Source organism: Castor canadensis, chromosome 14 (assembly GCF_047511655.1).
Source record: "Castor canadensis chromosome 14, mCasCan1.hap1v2, whole genome shotgun sequence".
Classification (NCBI taxonomy): Eukaryota; Metazoa; Chordata; class Mammalia; order Rodentia; family Castoridae; genus Castor; species Castor canadensis.
Window position 1 is genome coordinate 78940370 of NC_133399.1, and position 21625 is coordinate 78961994.

Consider the following 21625-nt stretch of genomic DNA (forward strand, 5'->3'; position numbering starts at 1 on the left):
TCTGTTTGTTCTATTCTGCTGGATTGGCCTTCCGTTTTGTTTTGCAGTTCTGTTTCGTTCTTTTTTCTGAGGTTTTCCATATCCTGGCTGTTTTCTTCTTTATTGTTGCCTATTTTTGTCCTGAGTTCATTTATCCGTTTATTCATTGTGTTCTCTCTTTCACTTTGGTGTTTATACAGTGCTTCTATGGTTTCCTTTATTTCTTCTTTTGCTTTTTCAAATTCTCTGTTTTTATTGTCTTGGAATTTCTTGAGTGTCCCCTGTACATTTTGGTTGACCCTATCCAGTATCATCTCTATAAAATTCTCATTGAGTACTTGTAGTATGTCTTCTTTTAAATTATTCTTGTGGGCTTCATTGGGTCCTTTGGCATATAGTTTATCTTCATTTTGTTCGAATCTGGATCTGAGTTTCTGTTCTCTTCATTCCCCTCTGGTTCCTGTACTAATTTTTTGCTGTGGGGAAACTGGTTTCCCTGTTTTTTCTGTCTTCCCATCATTGTCATTGGTGTTGTTACTGTCCCTGTACTGTGTCCAATTAAGTATTTTCTAGCTTGTAATAATAACAGTGGTAATAGTTAGAATGGAAGGGTGAGCTGAGATGGAAAGCAAGAAGTTAAAGAAAAGCGGAAAACAAATATACAGACAAGAGGGAGAAAGCAGAACAAGGTATCAGACAAGAGAGTTTCAAAGGTATAAACAGGGAGTGTTAGTGTACTAATCGACAGTAAGCTGAACAGACATTAGAGAGACAGAGTGAGGATTGGAAATCAAAGATAAAAAAATAAAAAATAAGTAAATGAAAGAAATATCTATATATAAAATTGAATTAAAATAGAAAATTAAAAAAAAAAAACATCCAAGTTTATATGCAATGCAGTTTCAGTCTTAATAATTTGGGTGTCCGTCTCAATCTCCAGTCCTGGAGTTGGTGCCTCAGATGTTGTTCTGTAGTTGTCTCATCAAAGGGGATACATAAAGTAGAACAAAACTACACACTCACACACACACACACACACACACACACACACACACACACACACACACAAAAGCCCCACCAAGTGTCCCCAGTTCAAATGCAATACAGTTTCAGTAAGTTTTTTGGCTTGCAGGTGTAATTTGGTTGTTCTCTCATCAAAGGTAGGGAGAAAAAGAAAAAAAAGCGACTGGAGACAGTTCTGAGAGTGGTATCTGCAACTGTGGCTTGCCTGCCTGCTGCTCTCAGCCTGTAGCTGGCGGCGTTATTTATGCAGATCTCTGGGGTGAGCTAGCACTCACCTGGTCCCACAGGCTTTGTTTGTTCAGAGTTCTCCTGTGTGGGAGCCTCTGCTACAGGCTTTCCCCTTTCCAAGCACTGGGAAAGGTGACCCTGCCCCCGTATTGTCAGGCCTGTGTGTTTATTTACAGTTCATGTGGGAGGTGGGTCTTCCCCCCCTCCTCTGAAGTTTTCCTCCCACTGCCACTTTCAGAATCAAAACTCCAAAACTTTCATTTGTCCTTACCCAGGAAAATAATTTTCATTTCTTTTCCTATATTCTAAGTGTTAAGGATTTGTATGAGCTTCTGCTATTTCAGAAAAATAAACAGAGTTTTTGGTTTTTTTAGTCTAGTGATCTCAAAACTATTGAGTGTGAATGTCTCCAATCAAAAATATCACTCCTCAACTCCCCCCCTTTTTTTTTTTTTAACATTTTAGGATTATTTTTGGTGCAATCCTTACACTTCGCACTGTAATCAAAGCCTGTTATCTCAGTCTTGCAATATTTGTGACTCAGACTCTGATCGTGACTATGTCTGGCACATACAACAGTAGTTGCTTTTAAAGCTGTGCAAATTGTGAGCTTCCTCTTTCAATGCAATCTTGAATATTCCATTTCAAACCACTCTTTTGACATAGGCAAATCTTTGTATAAGCTAAGAAAATAAAATGTATTTCCCAACACAGATGATGTACAAAGCAAGTTTCAATTTGTAAGTTAGATACTTTGAGCAACGCATTCTTAATTCTTCCACATCTTTGGCTGAAAATTAGTCATTTGAAAAGTCCAGCAATCTAAACTGCGTTTAATCTAATCCTTAGACTCTGCAGACACTCAAGGAAAAGTAGTAAGAGGAAACTAGCAGTGTGAGAGTATGATTTTTTTAACACTCTCAGATGCCTGACTCTGACTCAGATATCTAAAGATACTTCTTGGAGCCATGTCAGTTTGAGGCAATGTATTTACATTCAGTCTCTAAAATGCACCCATTGACATGAGACCCCAGAATTCAGAACTTTTAGAGTCTCTCTTTCAACAGCTGGACTCTGCCCAGGGAGACGAAACCTAAGCTTACCGTCTCCTTTATCTGGCAGCATTCCTTCCTCCTGAAGTTTTGACCATGATGTTTGTGGGCGATAATTGATTGCAAGTGATATGAGTTTGTCTGGTGTTATGGAGATCTGTGCCTGACATAGGAAGAATTGCTGCAATTCTGTAATTGGTGGCCTGGTGACACACTGTGCTGGGAGCAGGAGTGGATGCTGAGTCAGGCAGGCTCTGCCCCCTCACTAGCCACATGGACTCAACTGGTCACTTAGCCACAGTTCTCCTACCTGCAAAATGAGGTCAGTATTTTCTGTCTCCTAGAGCTATGTTGAGGACTACAAGGCAAGTATAAAACACTTAGCACAGGACATGTGGGAGGTGGCGAAGGCCTGGTACCTATTCTTTTTATTAAACTGGTCAGCAAATACCCATCAAATCCACTTAAGCTTTTGGTCCCCAGGTTAAATTGCCCCTCTGATAGGTTGCCCCACAGAAAGGACTTTCTGAGGAGGCTCATCCCGGGGACCTCATCACCTGGCCTGACATGTTCCACTGAATTCATCCTGTCTTTGAGGGTGGAAACTATAGACAAGAGCAAGCGCAACAACCACCACAAGTCCCCATTTTTCGTGGGGTTATTATGTGCTAGGAATTACCCTTAGAGGATACGTTCCAAGACCCCTGACCCACCGCACTTATAGTATTAAACTCCATACATACTATGGTATTTTTTCTACATACATACGTGTGATAAAGTTTAATTTAGCTAGACACAGTAAGAAATTAACAATAAGTAATAGTGAAACAATTATAACAATATGCCGTAGTAAAAGTGATGTGAACTTGCTCTGTCTCCTTTCGCTCTTAAAATATCTTATGGTACTGTACCAAGCTTTCCTCTTGAGAAGCTGTGAGATACACAATCCCTACTAGATGAGATGAAGTGCAGTGAGTGATACAAACATTGTGAAGTGGAATTGGGATACTCTAGACTGTCTCCAGCCATCCCCTGGAGGGCATTCTGAGTCATGTGGGAAGTTCATGTCCAGTGTATCCATGCTGTATATGCTACCTGCCTGTCAGTCACTTAGTAACAGTCCTACTTATCAGATCTACTGCCACAGTATCACAGTGCTTATATTCAAGTGACCCTCAGGTTGATTCAGCTGATCTGGCTGGCTAGGCGGATGTTTCCTTCCTCCCCCACCACTCCGTGTGCCTCCCTCCAGAAGCTGCACTCTTGGTGGAAGAGGATGACCATCTCCAATAGAGGAGGGCCATTCTTCCATCAAGGGTATATGAGTAGCTGCATTCTCCTGCTAGAACCTCCAAACAAGCTCCCAGTGACCCTCAGAATAGTGTGCAACTTAGAGCTTATGAATTGCTTATTTCTGGAATTTTCCTTTTAATATTTTTAGACCATAGTTGATCTCAGGTAACTGAAACTGAGGGGGGGGGGAATTCTGGATAAGGGCGATGATGGAATGGAGCGTCAGTTCATATATTGTGATCAGGTATTAGTAGATCCCAGTGGTTAGAAGCAAAGACTCTGGGCCAGGCTCCTGCATTGAGCCACACAGACACTGGTGTGGCTTTCTCTGGGTCTCAACTGCATTACCTAGAAATTGGGGTTAGCGATAGTATTTATCCCTCAGAGCCATTGTGAGGATTAAATGCTGTCTTAGTTTTCTGGGCTGTCTGTAACTGAGTGGCTTAGGACAACACAACTTATTCTTTTAGAATTCAGCAGGTCAGGTGTCACCAGGGCCCTGTGCTGAAGGCTCTAGGGGAGAAATCTTCTTGATTCTCCCAGCTTCTGCTTTGCCCAGGTGTTCTTTGGCTTAGAGTTGGTCACCTTCTCCCTGTGTCTCGATAGCTCTGCCCCCTATGTGTGTCTGTTTCTGTGTTCAAATTTCCCCTTTGTAAAGGCTGTCCATCATACTAGATTAGGGATCACCCTAATGACTTCTTTTTACTTTGGTGACATCTGTAAGGGCTCAATTTCCAAATACAATCACATTCTGAGGTACTAGGATAAATATATATATATATATATATATATATATATATATATATATATATATATATATTTATATAACACTTATATTAATAGCAGATATACGTCTAGTAATTTTCTGGAATATAACAAGAATGCACATAAAATAACTTTTTCTTTCTTCTTTTTTCCCGTGCTGAGATAGAACCCAGGGCCTTGCAGGTGCTAGGCAAGCACTGCACTGAGCCATGCCCTCAGCACCTGCTTTTCACATTAATGTAATCTAGCCAGACAGGTGGAAAAGTTCTTGTTTTAGGGGTAGAAACAGTGAGCACGTGGGAAGTTAAGGGTCAGCCTCAATTCCCAGTCAGAGACAGGGAAGACCTCCTTCTCAAACCAGTCTGTCTGACTGCATACCTGGCACCTGCCTAGACCCACAAAGTTGCAGAGGTAGACACTTCCGGGTGCCCTGTGCACATATGGTTATAAGCCAGACTTCCAGCAGGTGGCCCCACAGGGACTGAAACTCTGGACTCAGAACTCAACCTGAGTGTGCTCTTGGGCAAAAACCTTTATGTTAGAAGAGAATGTTAGCATTTTGTAACCTCTATTTACATCACCATGATTTGACTAAATTGATATGCCTCATTTTTCTCTTTTCAACCAGCCATTTCCATACCTGGTAGACACAAACACAATCATCCAATGGACACACCCACAGACCCCAAAAACGAAATGAATGCTATTAGAAATTAAAGATTAATAGCATCGCCTTTCCTCAGTGATGGGGATCAAATCCAGGCCTCGTACACATTAGGCAAGTGCTCTACCACTGAGCTGTACATCACCCTCATATTAATAACCACTTTCTAAAGGTAATTATACGCCAATAATTAAGAAAAGTTTTATAGATAGTGTGTAGCAACCTTTCTGCCAATGATGGTGGGCTGCTTATACGACTTTAGTTTTGTAAGATATGTCACCCAGATGTCATAGCTGGCTTGGTTTTTGGAAGTACACTCTGTGATAGAAACACAATGATGAAATCACCTAGCAAGGCATTTCTCAGACATATTCTTGTCTGTAAGTGACACATGACCATAGTTGAGAAATTTCTTGCTGGCTGTAGAATCTGAGTGTTTAGTGACAAAACTCACTATGCAGTTGTTTTTCTGTGTATATGTTTGGAGACACCGATAAAATGGCAGCTTCCCCCCCAAAAACCCCTAAGGATTTTCTTAAAATCAGCATGTTTTATGTTCCAGAGTAAAGGCTAACCACTAAGTCTATCATCAAGATAAAAAAGTGAAGTGCAAAGAAGATGATGTTTAAATGCAGGAGCTCGGGTTCAAGTCACTCCTGTCTTCTTTGCCCTTTCACCCCACTCACCGCTTATTAGAGCTGTGCCTGGGACAAATGCACAACCATTTCATCCCTACGTGTATAAAATGCAGAGTTATTCCTGTAACCTTGAAATTATAGGGAGAGAATTAGACCAGGAGGCCACCCAAGGTTCTTTCTATTTCTGAGACATGTGTGGTACTGTGCAAGCTCACGAGTCTATGTTCAGGGGACACTGAACTCATGTGGCCTAAGTGATCAATGGGCCACATGATTTTCTTCAAAAATTTTTCTTTAAAATTTTTTTCTTTAAACTAAAGCAGATACCTTAGAAGCAACTGAGGCCAATAGGAAAAGGGGACCAGGAACTAGAGAAAAGGTTAGATCAAAAAGAATTAACATAGAAGGTAACACACACGCACAGGAAATTAATGTGAGTCAATGCCCTGTATAGCTATCCTTATCTCAACCAGCAAAAACCCTTGTTCCTTCCTATTATTGCTTATACTCTCTCTACAACAAAATTTGTTAGAAATAAGGGCAAAATAGTTTCTGCTGGGTATTGGGGAGGGGAGAGGGAGGGGGCGGAGTGGGTGGTAAGGGAGGGGGTGGGGGCAGGGGGGAGAAATTACCCAAGCCTTGTATGCACATATGAATAATAAAACAATAAAAAAATTTTTTTTCTTTAAAAAATTGATGTCTTCCAATTCTTTGCTTGCCCATGGGCTTCATCCACATCTGCAATCTGCTAACGCCTCAGGAGGCAAATCTTGCTGGAAGGAGGAGGATGGTGAGGTGGGGGGGGTCCATTCATTGGGTGCCTGCTAGCCATACTCTCCCCCCTGCTCTTTATCCTAGGAGGGGGGGATGGTGGGCAGTAATGGCTCCCTCAAACCCTGCCCACACATTAGTAAGTAACCCCTGATTTAGACCGTGCCATCTGTTTAGTGCCGGGACCTTGCCAGGAGTCAAGCTATGACTATTTTGAGTTGTACTTGCAAGGCATAGCAGTGAGGCAGCCCTCTTGAGAGGGGTCAGGGGGGACAAATGTAGGTAATGGGGATAAATTTGACAGAGCACCTTATATACATGATGAAAATGTCATAATGTAAGTCACTATTTTTAATGTTTTTATTAGTATATAATGGTTGTATGGGGAGGTGGTTGTGACATTTCTATGTATGTGTACAATGTACCCCAGTTTGGTTCATCCCCTCCATTATTCTCCTTCTTCCCTCTCCCCTTCTTAAAATGACTTTGACAGGTTTCAATGTTCTATATTCATACATGTGCAGAAACTACATCGACCGTGTTCACCCTCTTTTACCCTCTTCATTTACCCTCTCCCTCCCATTTGTGTCCCCTTAACACGACCTCTTTTACATTCCTGTTCATCACTGTTTAAGTGTCTGTTGTTCAGTGGGGCTTGCCTTGGTATTTTACCTGTAAATATATTGTGTTTTACCAGTCTGACCTCTTCCGTTACTCTTCCTCAACTTTCCCCATCCCATATTGTTCAACAGTTTTCAGTGCATTTTATTGTGTCTTGTTCTTACACAGAGGTGATGTATTTCAGAATATTCACGCTCTATCATTCTCTTCTTCTTTCCCTCCTCCCCTAGTCTCCTCTAACAGTCCCACTATTGGGAACATGTTCTCCAATTATCATATATGCATATATGATAATTCTTGTATTTGTATTTTGCTCTATCTTCCGCATATGGCAGAAAACATGCGACCTTTGTCTTTCTGACCTGTGTTACTTCACTTAACATGTTGTTTTCCAGTTCTACTCATTTACCTGCAAACAACAAAATTTCATTCTTCTTTATAGTTGAATAACATTCTATTGGATAGATATTTACATTTTCTTAATCCATTTATTTGTTGTAGGGCATCTGGGCTACTTCTATGCCTTAGCTATTGTGAATAATGCTGCAATAAACATGGGTGTGCAAGTATATTAATTGTAACCTGACTTACATTTCTTCAGGTATATGCTCAGGAACGGTATTTCTGGATCACATCGTAGTTCTAGTTTTAGTTTTTTGAGGCACCTCCAGTGTTTGCCATAGAGGTTGTACTAATTCACATTCCCACCAACAGTGTATGAGGTAACCTATTATTTTGTACAATTAATGTGCATTGATTTTAAAAGAATAAATAAACTGCAAACAGTGGGAGAAAATCACTCCTCTTTTCAATGACAGTGAGTCACTTTCTGGTTGTCCTCACTGACTGATAAAAAGTGAGTTGTCATCTGTCTGGTGTGCCTAGAAGCCCACTTACCCATGGAGACCCAGGTCCTCGGAGAAACCTTCCCTGACTTCCAACCAGACCCAGCTGCCCCTCATCCTGGCTGCCACTGAGCCTCGCACACACCTCCTTATGCTGATTCTCCTGTTCTTCTCCCAAAGTGAAACAGGAAAAAAGGAAGCTGCTTTCCATGGCAACAATTAAAGTGTCAGGTACAACACAGGACATCCAGTTACATTTGAATGTTAACAAAGCAACAAATAATTATTTGGCACAATTATATCTCATGGAATGTGTGGAATTATAGTAAAAAAAATCATTATTTTTCTGAAATTCAAATTTAAATGGGAATTCTATGTATTTTTCTCTTCTCTTCCTTTTCTTCTTCTTTCTTTCTTCCTTTCTTCCTTCTTTCCCTCCCTCCCTCCTTTTCTTCCTTCCTTCCTTTCTTCTTTCCTACCTTCCTTCCTTCCTTCCCTCCCTCCCTCCTTCCTTCCTTGTTCCTCTTTTCTCCTTCCTTCCTGCTTTCCTTTCTTCATTCATTCACTCACTTCTTCCTTCTTCCTTTCCCTCATTTCTTTTTTTTTCAACATTTTATGAGCTACACAAATTTGAGTTGGTCAAGAGCTCTGGAAGGCTAAATTGCTCTTGAGAAATTGTTGAGGTATTGAGAGAAATTTTGGAGTTGGTGCTGTGGAGTGGAGCATGGAGAAGAGATGAGTGAGCTGCACACATTGGTTCTTAGAGCGAGGGGTCAGAAAGGCCCTGTAAGGGGATCTACAAAGGATTTGTAGGAACTCGTGTTCTATTATTCAACAGAAGGTCTTTTCTTTGCTCTCAAATGTTCCCCTCATCACTCCACTGACTAGTAAACATCACTGCTAGCTCCCCAGTCCACAAATCACTATGTAATAATTAATATACATCATGGTTAATGACCAATCACATCAGTTCAAAGTCAGCTGGTGATTACTTGCTGCTTATCTGTTGCTCAGTTCATGAACAGACAGCAAGGACTGACATTGTGTTGACTTCTGGTCTGCTAGTTATAAACATATAATTTAATTTTTAATGCCTTTTTGTTAGACAGTGCTCAAGGTCACCCTAATTCTTTTGAACACTTGAAAGATTATATGAAAATTTGGTTTTTACTACACAAGCAACTTCAGTAATCCAGAAAATGGCACAAGAATTTACCTCAACTTTTAAAGCCTATTATTTTAGATGATCCTTTGATAGGCTAATATTGCTACAATGGGAGGTCATGAAATTTCTTTAGCTGAGCTTTAGAAGGTATATAAGGAAAATGTTCAAGAATCATGATGGTAAGAAACAGAATGGAAGAAATTTTAATCCACTGGAAAATAACTTTTCAGGATTTGAATCAAATGTGAGTGAAATTTTAGAAGAAATCACCGACCATGTGACTGTTGGCATTTCATCTTTTGAGAAGTTCTAGTTATGCAGCCAGAGGAATCTAGTAAAAGTGAACTTACTAATATAAATGAATGCCATAGTCCATTTTGTGTTGTTATAACAAAACACTTGAGGCTGGAGAGCTTATAAAGTAAAAAGATTTATTTAGCTCATGATTCTGGTGGCTGGGAGGTCCAAACAGCATGGCCCTACCTGGACCCCCAGGATGCATCAGAACATGGCAGAGAAGTGGAAAGGGAAACAGCCACAGGTAGAAGGAGCCAAGGCATAGGATGGTGTCAATTTATAACAACCTGCTCTCATGTGAACTAATCTAGTCATAGAACATCTGACCCTTTCCCATGAGATAGCATTAACCCATTCAGAAGGGTGGAGTCCCTATAACCTAACTGCCTCCCACTAAGCCCCACCTCGTAAAGGTTCTACCACCTCAACACTTTCACACTATGGGACTAAGCTTCTACTACATGAGCCTTTGGAGGGCAAACCAACTTCAAACCAAACCATAGCAATGAAGAAAGTGGTTGTGACACAAAGGATGAAGCTATCCTTGAGGAAGTGACATCAGCAAAAACCTTCACATTAAAGGAACTTTTGGGGATACTTCATGACACTGAAAGCACAAAGGATTCAAACTGAAAAGGGTTATGACAAGAGAAAACATGTTATACCTCAAGAAGGGAGGGCAAGCACTGTTGAAACCACTCATGGTAAGTTTCTTACTCTGAAGTCTCTATGTTTCTCATGTTTTAAATTAAAATATTCTCATAAATGGTCATTTTACTGTTTTCTTCATTTCCCTGTGTAGTTGTAACTAGCCATAAGAGAGTTTTTAATGTTTGGACAAAACATTCATGGTTCTGGAATCATTTTAATTTTTGTCACTGATTATTAAGGCAGCTTTCCATGGCTTCAGCTTGGACAGTCATTTTTATGGTCCCCTGAGGTTGGACAACTTGTAGAGAGGTTTATTTAGCTGATAGTTCTGGTGGCTGGAAAGTCCAAACAGTATGGTACCAGTGTCCTAGCAAGAGCTCTCTGACTTCATCACAATGTGGCAGAGAAGCAGAAAGGGAAGGGCATACGAGAAGGGTCAAGCAGGTGGGTGGTAATGATAACAACCTGCTCTGCTGAGAACTAACTGATCTCCTGAGCACTAATTCCTTTCCAAGAGTGGTAAACCATGGCCTAATTACCTCCCACCAGCTCCCCCTCTACTTCTTAAAGGCACCACTACTTCCTAATACTGCTACACTGGGGACCAAGCTTCCAGCACAAAAACATTCTGAGGACAAACCACATCTAAACCCTAGCATATGTTTAGTGAATTTAAGAACAGAATAAATGGAGTAAGGAAGTACAAAAAGAATTAATATCTAATGTTTGAAAATAATGAGAAAATTAAGACTGATTGACAAACTAAGTAATAGTAACATTATAGATTTCCATTGATAAAGAAAAATGATTTATGACACTCTTTAGAGATAATAAGACAGATTTTATTCAAGGGTCATTGTAATAGTTTAGTTATGGTGGCCCACTGCAATAGGATCTTACAGTGGGGGAGAAAAATTAGGCTCAACTCCAAAAAGAAAAAACAAGAAAAAGTGAGGATTTTTCAGCCAAAGAGGATTTTTCAGGTCAGTAGATGGAAAGTTACTAAGAAGAAACATCAGGGCAAAAGGGAATTCTAGGGAAATAATTCAGAAGGCAGGCAGGGGTGATGAGATATGAAAAGTGATCAGGTGTCAGCAGTAGGGGTTTCCCCTAACGTGACTTAGGGGAATTTTTGCTCAAACTGGACTTGATAGGCCAGAGGGGAAAGCCTAAGGTGATGTGTACCTGAGCACAAGGCTCAAAGGAATCTGAGTTAGGTGAAGAAGAAAAGTCTTTGTTACCCTCTGTTATAGACAGATGGACAGAGTTTCCATTCTCTTGTGTGATGTGAAGGCCAACTATTTCTGCAGTGGTGAAACACGTGGGACAGAGGGTGCTTGCTAAGAAACTTCTGGTGATGGACATGGTATCAAAACTCTTGGATAAGACTTTAGGGACTAAAAATAGACATGTCTTGTCCTGCTCCCTTCATGCAGCACTGCTTAGTGTGGGAATTACTCTATGAGCGCTCTCTCTCTGAGAGAGGCAAGCACAGATGTTAAAGCCCTAGAGGGCCATCCTTTGAAGGAGAACAGAAGTGGACACTCTTTACATCATTCTGAAAACTACCTGAGATTTGTGCTGTGTGAGGAAGTCAGGAACATTGTCCCTAAAACCTTGAGCAAATATACCAAATAACTAAACCATGGTTATGGTTTGGAAAGCACACACCAGAGAAAAATGAAGAAGAGTTACACACAATAAAAGTAGATGTGGGTCAGGCAGGAATATGCAGATGAACACTTGTGGGCTGCAGAAGCGAGTACACTGTGTTTTGTTCTGTTCTGTTCTGTTCTGTTTTTTGAGCCACCACTTTTATTCAGGCAATAAAAATGAGAAAGAGAGAGAGAGTGTGTGTGTGTGGCAGGGGGAGATGGACAAGAAAATCTACTTGAATAAGAGCAGGCTTAGATCAGCCTTACTATATTCATGGAAGGAAGGTCAGTTTAGCTGGGAGAGAAGATTCTGGGCAGATGGGATTAGGAACATACATCCTTCTGTTTGCTTCCAGAAAGGCAGCTCTCCCCAGAACAAAGAGTTGCCCCTGGGGACTGGTACAGCATCTGCTACTTAGCCTTTGAAAAATACATTCTCTTATTTCATCTCAAGGCTAATCCACCAAAAGAAAACCAACTTTCTAAATAGGTGTCTGGGATGATCATCTTTTTCAAAGAGCTTCACCCTACAGAAAGTCTCTGTGAGAAAGTTCTGTATTTATCTCTCTCTGTCTCTCTTCCGCACATATCCAGCCATCCACACACAGGTGTAATCTCAGTCATATGACAGTCATATGACAGGGCCCTCATAATTTTTTACCTAGAGATCAGAGAGCAAAAAAGTGGTGGTTCAGAGAGCTGAGTATTAGTATTGAAAAGAAGTGATACTGTAGGGTTTTGGAGATATATAGGTACTTTAGCAATTATTTTGACTTTGTCCTTCTTTGAAGGCAGCACCTTGTAAAAGCTACATTGCAAGAGGCTCCCACTTACATATTTGGGTTTCATCCATTTCATCTGAAATGGTCCAAACAGTTCAAACTTGAAAGCAGAGATCCTCACACCCTCTCAGGGTACTTCGTCCTGTTATTCTCATATCTGATATCCCCAGCCCTCTGGGTCTTTCTGGTGATCTTTTAGAGCCTTTTCTTGGTCACTGACCTCAGTGATGCTTTTTACACCTCCTTCCAGCTTTAGCACTCTACCTCAGTTTCTGTGCACACCAGCTCCGGGTGAGGTGACATCCCTGCACTTGACATTGTCAAGGAGATGTCTTCCAATGGGTATATCATGATTATCTCACCTTGGAAGAGTGAGGCAGAATCAGGAGGATGATAAAGCGTTTTGTTATGGGATGTACTATTTTGAGTAAAGGAAGTAGACAAGAACTTTAACTCCTAAGAGGGGCTCCCTTAATGTGATTAAACTTTCCTGTGCTAAGAAAGAGAATAGAGTTGAACAAATAAGAAGTACGTATTTAATGAGTTACTTAGAACATGCCCTGAGTTATCCACTATTCTCAACAACATGCTGGGTGAAGATGGTCATGATTGTCAAGTTACAGCTGCAATCTGGTCCTCTTCCTAGCTTCAGCCTCAGCTTCACCCTGTCTCTTTCATGCAGAAGACACTCAGTTGAGTATTAAATTACAAACCACTTAAAGATGGGAACCATTTATTCCGCTTTGTATCCCGATAGTTATCACAGTATATAAAACAGGACTATATGTATAAGCACATTTAATAAACTTGAGTTGATATTCTTTAACCATTGAAAAAATTGCTCAATGTTTTTATTTTATTTTTTGACTTTTTAGCCCACATGCAAAAGCTTTAGTTAAAATTTTAAAAAAATGAAAAAATTAACCCTGAAGTTTTGAGTAAAACTTATCTCATTTAGATGTTGGGGCTTTAAGTTTCAAACATGGTTTGTGGAATGCCTTGCTTTCTGTGATGAAGTAAAAGCTTTTTCCCTTTATGGTATTTTTTTACTGCCCAAATTTTCAAAACTGTATTTCGTACTTTATCTATTTTTGTTTAATGATAAAGTTCTGGAGAGGAGGGACAAGAAGAAACAACAGCAGCAAACAAACAAAAAAAAGCAACTTTGATGAAGCACAGTCCGGGAACTCAATGAAACGTGCTTCATCCTGGTGCCAAATGATGCCCACTACAATTGCAGCAATTTTTGATGCACTTGCCAATGTTTGTGTTATTTTTACTTTAAAGATGTAACAGATTGTCCCAAAATAAATAATTTAAGCCTAATGTTTCAAGAGTCCAAACGCTTGTGTTTTTACCTTCTGACTTCTCTTCTGGGACTGAGCTGTGCCCAACAGAACCAACCCTTGTTTCTATATATCACGCCACTTGGAAGGTTGTTTTTTGCTTTGTTTTTCAAAGTTAAATCTATTTTTTACCATTCTGCTCCAAATGTCATAGGTTGTATCATTATTCAGCACTGAAGTAATAACTCTTTGCATCCAAGAAAGGGGAGAATAAACTCCATAATAACAGCAGGATTCCTGATCTGGTGGGTGGAGGGCTTGGAAGGGTGCAGACAGAGCACTGGAGTGAGAACCTAAGCAATTCTCAAGGGAATCCACTACCTCTTTACTGATTTGCATGTAGACTTCAAGCTATGGACACAAGGTGAAACTTTCTGCTCACACTGTCCTAGTGTGATTTAAAAGAGAATACCTGGGACAGCTTAGTTTCACTCAAAGTGACCCCACCTTCAATCTTCTATTAGACATCTCACTGAATTGCTTGCCTTTTTGGTAGAGTTAAGGAAATAGAAGCATTTATAATAATAAAAAAAAAAATCTTGATGCTGTTCTATGCTATGATCATCCTATCCTACATGAGCACAAATGACTTATAATCAGCAAATGGAAATAAAAAGAATAAGAGAAATAAACTGACAGCTTTGCATTTTCATTCATGTAGGCCGCCATTGTGAAGTCCATCAGATGATTGGGAACTACATGTGGGATCCCAGCACCAACAAGTCATTTGACATCGGTGTCAACAGAGACAGTCTGATGCCTCTCTGGTGGAATGGATCGGAACCTTTGTGGGTCACTTTGACTAAGGCCAAAAGGAAGGTCTACATGTACTACTGGCCAGGTGAGAGTGTTGACCTCCAGGTTTCTCTAATCTTCTAAATCTCAGAACATCACAGGATGTCTGAGTGAAAGCAATGCAGAATTTCTGTTTGAAGACAAAGTTATGGTTTGAAAAATGGGATCTTTACTTAAGAACTGTCTTACAGACATATTTTAAATTTTTTTTGCCTCGAACTCTGGCATCAGACCAGACACAATACCATGTCCTAATTCCCTTGGTTCAGTCATACTGCTGCAATATAGCATGCTTTTTTATGTACAAAATTTTGGATAAGTAGGAGGAATCAGTTATAGCATGCTCATTGACTTTTACAAAATAACTTGATATGGTATTTGTTTGATCTCTTCTACAATATTGAAAAGAGAATTCAAAGACCTCATAACATTCATTATTGAATGAAGTTAAGACTTCTCCTGTATAACCTAGATCATAAGAAACAAAATTATTTTACTTACTGCAATAAGGTAGGTAGTGATGCCAATTGCCTTAGCTACTGTAATAAGCTGGTGGGACACTCTCACCCAGGCATTAAATATATTTCACTAAGAAAGGATTCAGGGCTAATAAAATTATCAACTTCCTATTGTCTTCCCTTAGGTGGAATTCACTCTTTTGGTAGGCGTAGGCAATTTGACTTTTCCATGTGCATGTCTGTAGGCATTTTTCTCCTAATTCTTAATGCTATTGTACTGATGATTGTCATTACAGACAAAGCTATCAGGGGAGGCCTAGAAGAAATGAAGGATCTATGAGCAGCAGCTACGAGGTAGCAGATGGGGAAAAGCAGCTGAGGGGTCTCACTGGTTTGAGTTAGAGGGCAGAAGCAGCTGAGAGAATTGTGAGAATGTGCTAAGTTATGAGGGAGGGTGGTTGGCAGGGACAGGGAGAGTGGAGAGAAGAATGAGTAATCCAGGGCTGAATCACGGATGGTCTATGCTGAGGGTGTAGGCCTTCAGCAGGAGCTCAGAGGATGCTATATGGAGGTGGTTACATGGAGAGATTTCTCAGGGCACTCAAGGGTGTGCCAGCTCTTGCAGGAGCACAGAACACAGATCCATGGGGAGTGCAGCAAGCCAGTTTGTGGTGGGAACTATGAAAGCTGCCACAGAGCATAGACAGGTGTCAACAGGTGAGCTCATGAAGACAAGAGCAGGTCAATTAAGTCTAAAGTAGGCAGAAAAACAGGTGCGGGCTTGGTCTGCCAGCAGAGATAGATTCAGGATAACTTCTGGGATTCTCTCCATAGTGGTCACCTAGGCTAACATGAGAAGGTTTCCTGCAAGTGAAAGGCTCAGGAAGGCTCCTTTATCTCAAAGGAGACTCAGTCTTTCATGGAGTTAGATGTTAGATTAAGGAAGCAAACCAGTGCATTGACCAGACTAATGAAACTCAACCAGAGGAGCCAAGCTCATTGTAGAGTCCTGTTGATGAGGTCCAAACTCAAAAGATTTTGCTGTACTTGGAGGTCATTCTCAGAAGCATGATTATCAACAAGTATGAGGGGTCATGTGTATAGGCATAGGAAAGAGAACAGATTGGGCACATGGCCCTAAGGACCACTTTAAAACAAATCTAAGGGCCATTGACAAGACTATTGTCACAATACCATAAGGGCCACCTTCCATGACAGCTGGTTAGTTACACTTTCTTTATCATGGGACTTAAGTTTACTTATTTGTGCTCTGAAGAACATCTCTCCTGTAGCCATCCCCCTAATACCAAGCATGTCTTATCTATATATGACACTGTCAGTGACCTTTTGCATAGCCACAAATGCCAACACTATGGCAAGGTGGGAGGAAATCCCAAAGAGGGAAAACTGCCGTATTCCAAAGTTCCCTCTGCACTGTTAGAGACTGTTAGATTTTCTCTCATCTTAGAGAATCTCAACTTATATATCACTGAGTATCTAATAGATTTCAAAGCTAATTTACATGTAAAATATCTCATTGCTCCTCCAAAACAGTTCCTTAAGGGCAACAAGGGGCCAATCACTTCCTTTGATTTACAGCTCAACAGCTAATGTGATGTGACAAAAATGCCTTAAGATCAGTTAGAGTGTTAACAATCAGGAGGAAAAAAGCTAAAGAGATAGTCTCCTACAGTTTCTTTGGTGACCTAGCTGAGGATTAGCTAAAGATCTGGCTATATTAAAGCCTTGGTAGAAATTGGATGAAAAGTCTCTTGTTTCTTAGGTACTGTCTACAACAGGATACCTAAGAAAAGACTCTCTGAGACCTAGCTCACTCTGATGCCTAGCCAAGCCATCAATGCCCTGGTACTCTCCCTTCTCCCTGGTTAATGGTCACTGCTGTCCTTTCTATCTCTACCTTAGTCTCCTTCAGTTTCAGTCAACAGCTCATTTGTTGCTACAAGATTAAATGAAGTGTAATAGCATTTATTCTAAACATGACTTGACTTTATATTTCTTCTTTAATCCTCCTTTTCCTTCTCCACTCCCCATGGGACATTGTACAGACCTCTTGATGAGGCCTGGAAAATCTTCATTTCTCCAGTTAGCTGTGTTATGACACTTTGAGTCTCGCCATTAAGTCAATATTTAGAAGTGCAATTTAGAAATGGCAGTAGTTCAAGTCTTCCTGTCAGTAGATAAAACAGCAGACTGAAAAATTGATCAGCGGTAAAGAGTCCAATCTACTCCACCTCGGATCTTGAGACCTTTAACATTGCCTATGGACCCTTTAGAGATTTTCCCAATGGCACCATTGAGTTGTGGATGGAATTGTGCCTCAGGAAATGATCTTGGCTCTAAATCAGTCAAGAACCATATAACCAGGACTCAGTAGTGCTCTGCAAAGGACAGAGCTAAGTATGTGTCGTTCACTAACTTTATCCCCATACCCTATTCCTCCAGCTTGATGTCAGAGGAATTTATTAAAGGCCAAAAAAGAAAATGTTCTAATATTCACTTCATATTGAAGAGCAACCCAAAGCAGAAAACAACTCCATAAGGAAGGAGGAGAAGTCAGGGACTGGGGTGGGTAGAAAGAGAGTTTGAGCTTCTTGAACCATCAGTGCTATTTTATATGGTGGCAGTCATTTTGGGATTTATTCTTGTGCTCTCATAAAAATATCAAAAAAGAAATTTAAAAAACAGCCACTTTTTAAGAGTTTGGGTTAAAACTCTGGCATTGCATTTCTACATCTTTCATCATGCATTTTGCTGTGTTGTTCTCTATGAACAAGTAGTCAGGAAGACTTGGGTACAACCACTCATCTGCCCCTAGGAGTGTGTTGAGTATGGGTTTTAGTTCTTCCCCTTCCTCTTGCTATACTGTGTGGGTATATAGACCAGTAAAATACCTTCTATATAGAGAGACATACATTGTCTCCCTCACCTTCCAAATCTGGGCTGGGTGGGGAGTTAACAGGTGGGACTCCAGCTCATCTCCTATCCAGTTTCATCTGTTATAATAAGGCTATTTCATCTGAATGTGTAAGAGGCATGTATTGGCTGTTGGTCAACAATTGTGGGTTATCTACAGCTTCTTCCTGTTTCTTACAGTGGTGGGTCCTTGGCTCATCTCTGTCAGGATTAACTTAGATGCATACACTCAGACACAGGGACAATTAGGAGCCCAGCACCCATCACACAAAGATGTGAGTAAACGTTACAGCTCAGTTGTTGTCCCTATGGGCGCAACACCAAACATCTTGATAAAAATTGGATTTTTTCAGGTAGATATTTGACAATACAAATAAAAATGATCTGGATAGTCATTATATTTCTCAATAAATCATCGTTAGTCTTTGAGACTAAGGTAATTTTAGAACTGAAAGAAGCCTTAGCACATAGTTTGCTGGCTCCAACACTTATGAATTAAAAACCTCTTAAATAACTGACCAAAACTTCAAACCTGGGGTTGGGAGTGTAGATCAGGGGTAGAAAGCTTGCTTAATATGGGAGAGGCCCTGGATTTTAACCCCCAGCACCTCAAAAAATACAGATCTCCTTTTAAGAAAAATGCACTCAAACATAATACTCCTATACTTTTGTGCTCATGTAATATAAGAGACTACGATGTTTGGGACTACAAGGAATTTTTGATGCGGTAACACACACACAAATGTGTTAAAAACTCATCAAAGTATCAAATGAAATCTAAGCTCCTGCAATTAATGTTGTCTGGCAAGAGTAGGCTTGGGTCAGAATTTGGTAAGACTCTTTGGGTTGAAATCACATTGCATCATTTCCTTTGCCAGTAACTTTGGCAGGTTCTGCATCACTGGTATTATCTGTCTGTGTCAGCAAGAAAAGGATTACGAATTCACATTTCAAGTGTGAGATTGTCTTACAAAAATGATCTTCAGAAGCATTCTGCAGGATTTCTAGGCGTTAACCATTTCTGTTACAGAGAAGTTGAGGAGGTGTTGCCTCTCTGGACTGCTGCCTGCAGAAGCAATTCCTGCAGCATTCAAAAGTTTTCATAGCTGTCCAATCACATCCAGTCTTCTTTTGCAAGGTGGTACCTTGGCCCAAAGCATTCAGTTTTTCAACAGCATACATTATGTTGATTAGAAAGTCTCAAAGAGAAATCTAGGGATGAACATCCATCCTTCACAAATCATGTCAAATCTATTTCTTCACAAAACATCTTTAAAGGATGTGATTCAGACTTTCAATGCTCTCAGAAGACAACCATGGGATAAAACAGATATAGGCTTTCCTCACCCTCCAGCTCAGTATCTGAGAACCCATCATCCAGTGAAGAGACAGATAATAACTTAATACTTACCCAAATAAATGCAAAGCACAATTATGGAAAGTATAATAATGACAAGTATATTGCATTATGACATCATCTACTGAGGGATCTGCTTTCATCTGAGACAGTTGTCAAAGGTTTTCCTGATGAAGCCCATGAGTTCATATCTGAGAGGATGAGTAGGATAGAGGAGTGGAAATTGGGGGGAAGGAACATCTAGATTGAGGGAACAGCACATGTTAAGGTCCTAGAAGGAATGAGAAGCATGAAAGTTTCAAAAAATTGAGAGAGGGGAAGCTGTGGATGAGACAAAGACTGAGGACTAGACAGGAGCCTTGAGCCAGGCTAAAAATTGTTTAAGAATACATAAAGGCCAGAAGTCACTGGAAGGTTTTAAGAAGAAAATGAAAGTGTTATACTGCATCTCAGAAATATTACTCCTGGTATAATGTTGAGAATGGAATGGAAGCATCAGAGTGGATGGACCAGCTGACTGGTCAGGCAGCAGGCGATTGCATGAACCTAGGGAAAGATGAGCATAGCTTGGACTATGGTAACTGAGGTGATAAGAAATTGCTGAAATGGGGACATACTTAGGAATTAAAATTACCAAAACGTGGTGGCGGATTGGATTTGGGATTCAGGGATTGAGAAATGATAGGCATGACACTTGGTTTCCAGCTTCCAGAACTGTATAGATGGTGAGTCTTCACTGAAGGTGGGAAACTGAAAGACAAGAAATTTGGAGGCCAAGGAACATTGCCTCTATGCTGATTCAGAAATCAAGATGGCAGATCTGCAGCTCAAAGACAACTGGAGATACCAGTATATAATTTTCAGAGTGTCAGAGGTTGGTTAAGCTATGAGTATGGAGAAGTTCACTCAGGGACAGAGTAGTGTGAGAAAAGAAAAAGCTCCCAGACACCGCCTTGAGGAAATCTAAGTTTTAATAACTAGATGAAAGAAGATGAGTCTGCAAAGGAAATCAAAAGGGAGAGGTTTGCAAAGCAAAAGGGAAAACAAGGAGAGTTGTGGAAACATAGTAAAGGGAAATGGCGGCATTCCCATCTGAGAAGGAAGGAAAAGTTTCATGGAAAAAGTGACACCAGTTGAAATCTGTTGACACACACTTATTAGAGATCAAAAGAATGCAATGATTTCAAGAGGGGAGTGGGGATTACCAGTGTTTACTGTCCCTAAGAATTCAGGGGACTGCAAAGACAGCATTGGTTTGTTAACTGAAATATCTTTGGCAAACTCTGAACTTATAACTGTTAAATTTCTCTAACATTTTCCAAATTAGATCAAGGAAATGCCCATAATATAACTTCAGGATATACTTTAATTTATATCTGTTGCAGAGGAGTCTTGATTTCAATAGTGACAATGACAATTGTACATCATATAGTATTGGTTTGGAAGAAAGCAATATATAAATAATAGAATTTGTCATGATTTTTTCCATGAAGGTGATTTTCAGTGAAACAAGACAAAATTATCAAAAAATCTTTTTTTAAAATTCTGGTTAGTGAATTCTCTAAATCTCATTAGGAGTTTGTATATTCCAATGATAAAGAAGACACATTTCCTCAGGTAGGAGAGAGAGACAAGAAATAGGTGATTTCTATCAAATATGGTTGATGCTATGACTATAGTAGACAGTATAGTAGATTAGATTTTTATATATTTTGATTATATGCTATTCATATATTATTTTCTATGTATTATGCTATATATTTATACTGTATATGCATGTTATTATATCTATTATATTATAATACATTCTGGTTCAGTATTTAGTACATACATAGAGCAGATTCTTAGGAGCATTTGAAACAGAGGAAAGGATCATGTGTTAAGGTTCAAGACACAAGTAAGTTTGCATCATATTTGTGGAACTTCAAACAGTAAATAAGTTTGCAGCTGATTGATAAAAGCAGAAGTGAGTTGATATGAAACTAGAAATGTCCATATTTTTACTTAAATGTCTTAGATGCTATGTAAAGAGATTTGGGTTCAAGGCACCTGTGCTTAGTAAGGTAGTATCAACTGGGTAAACTAACCCCAAAATCTCAGTGCTTATTGCAACAGAAATTTAGTTTTTACCCCAGAAAGTCCCAAATGGGTCTTTGACTCTCTTTCAAATGATACAGACACCCAAGCTCACTCATCTTATAGTGTCACTATCATCAATGTATGTTCTTTAAGGTCACATAGAAGATGAAAGGACATGAAAGTTCACATGCGGAGGGTTTGTATGAGCCAGACCTGATGCACATAAT

General features: G+C 40.0%; 1 protein-coding gene across 1 annotated transcript in view; it reads left to right on the forward strand.

Moving 5' to 3' along the window:
* The window catches only part of Enpp6 (ectonucleotide pyrophosphatase/phosphodiesterase 6), a 112584-nt gene that overhangs the window by 38340 nt on the left and 52619 nt on the right, over positions 1-21625 (forward strand). The window contains exon 2 of the mRNA XM_074054878.1: positions 14437-14616. Coding sequence (XP_073910979.1) covers positions 14437-14616 — 180 coding nt within the window. The remainder of the gene's footprint in view (positions 1-14436; positions 14617-21625) is intronic.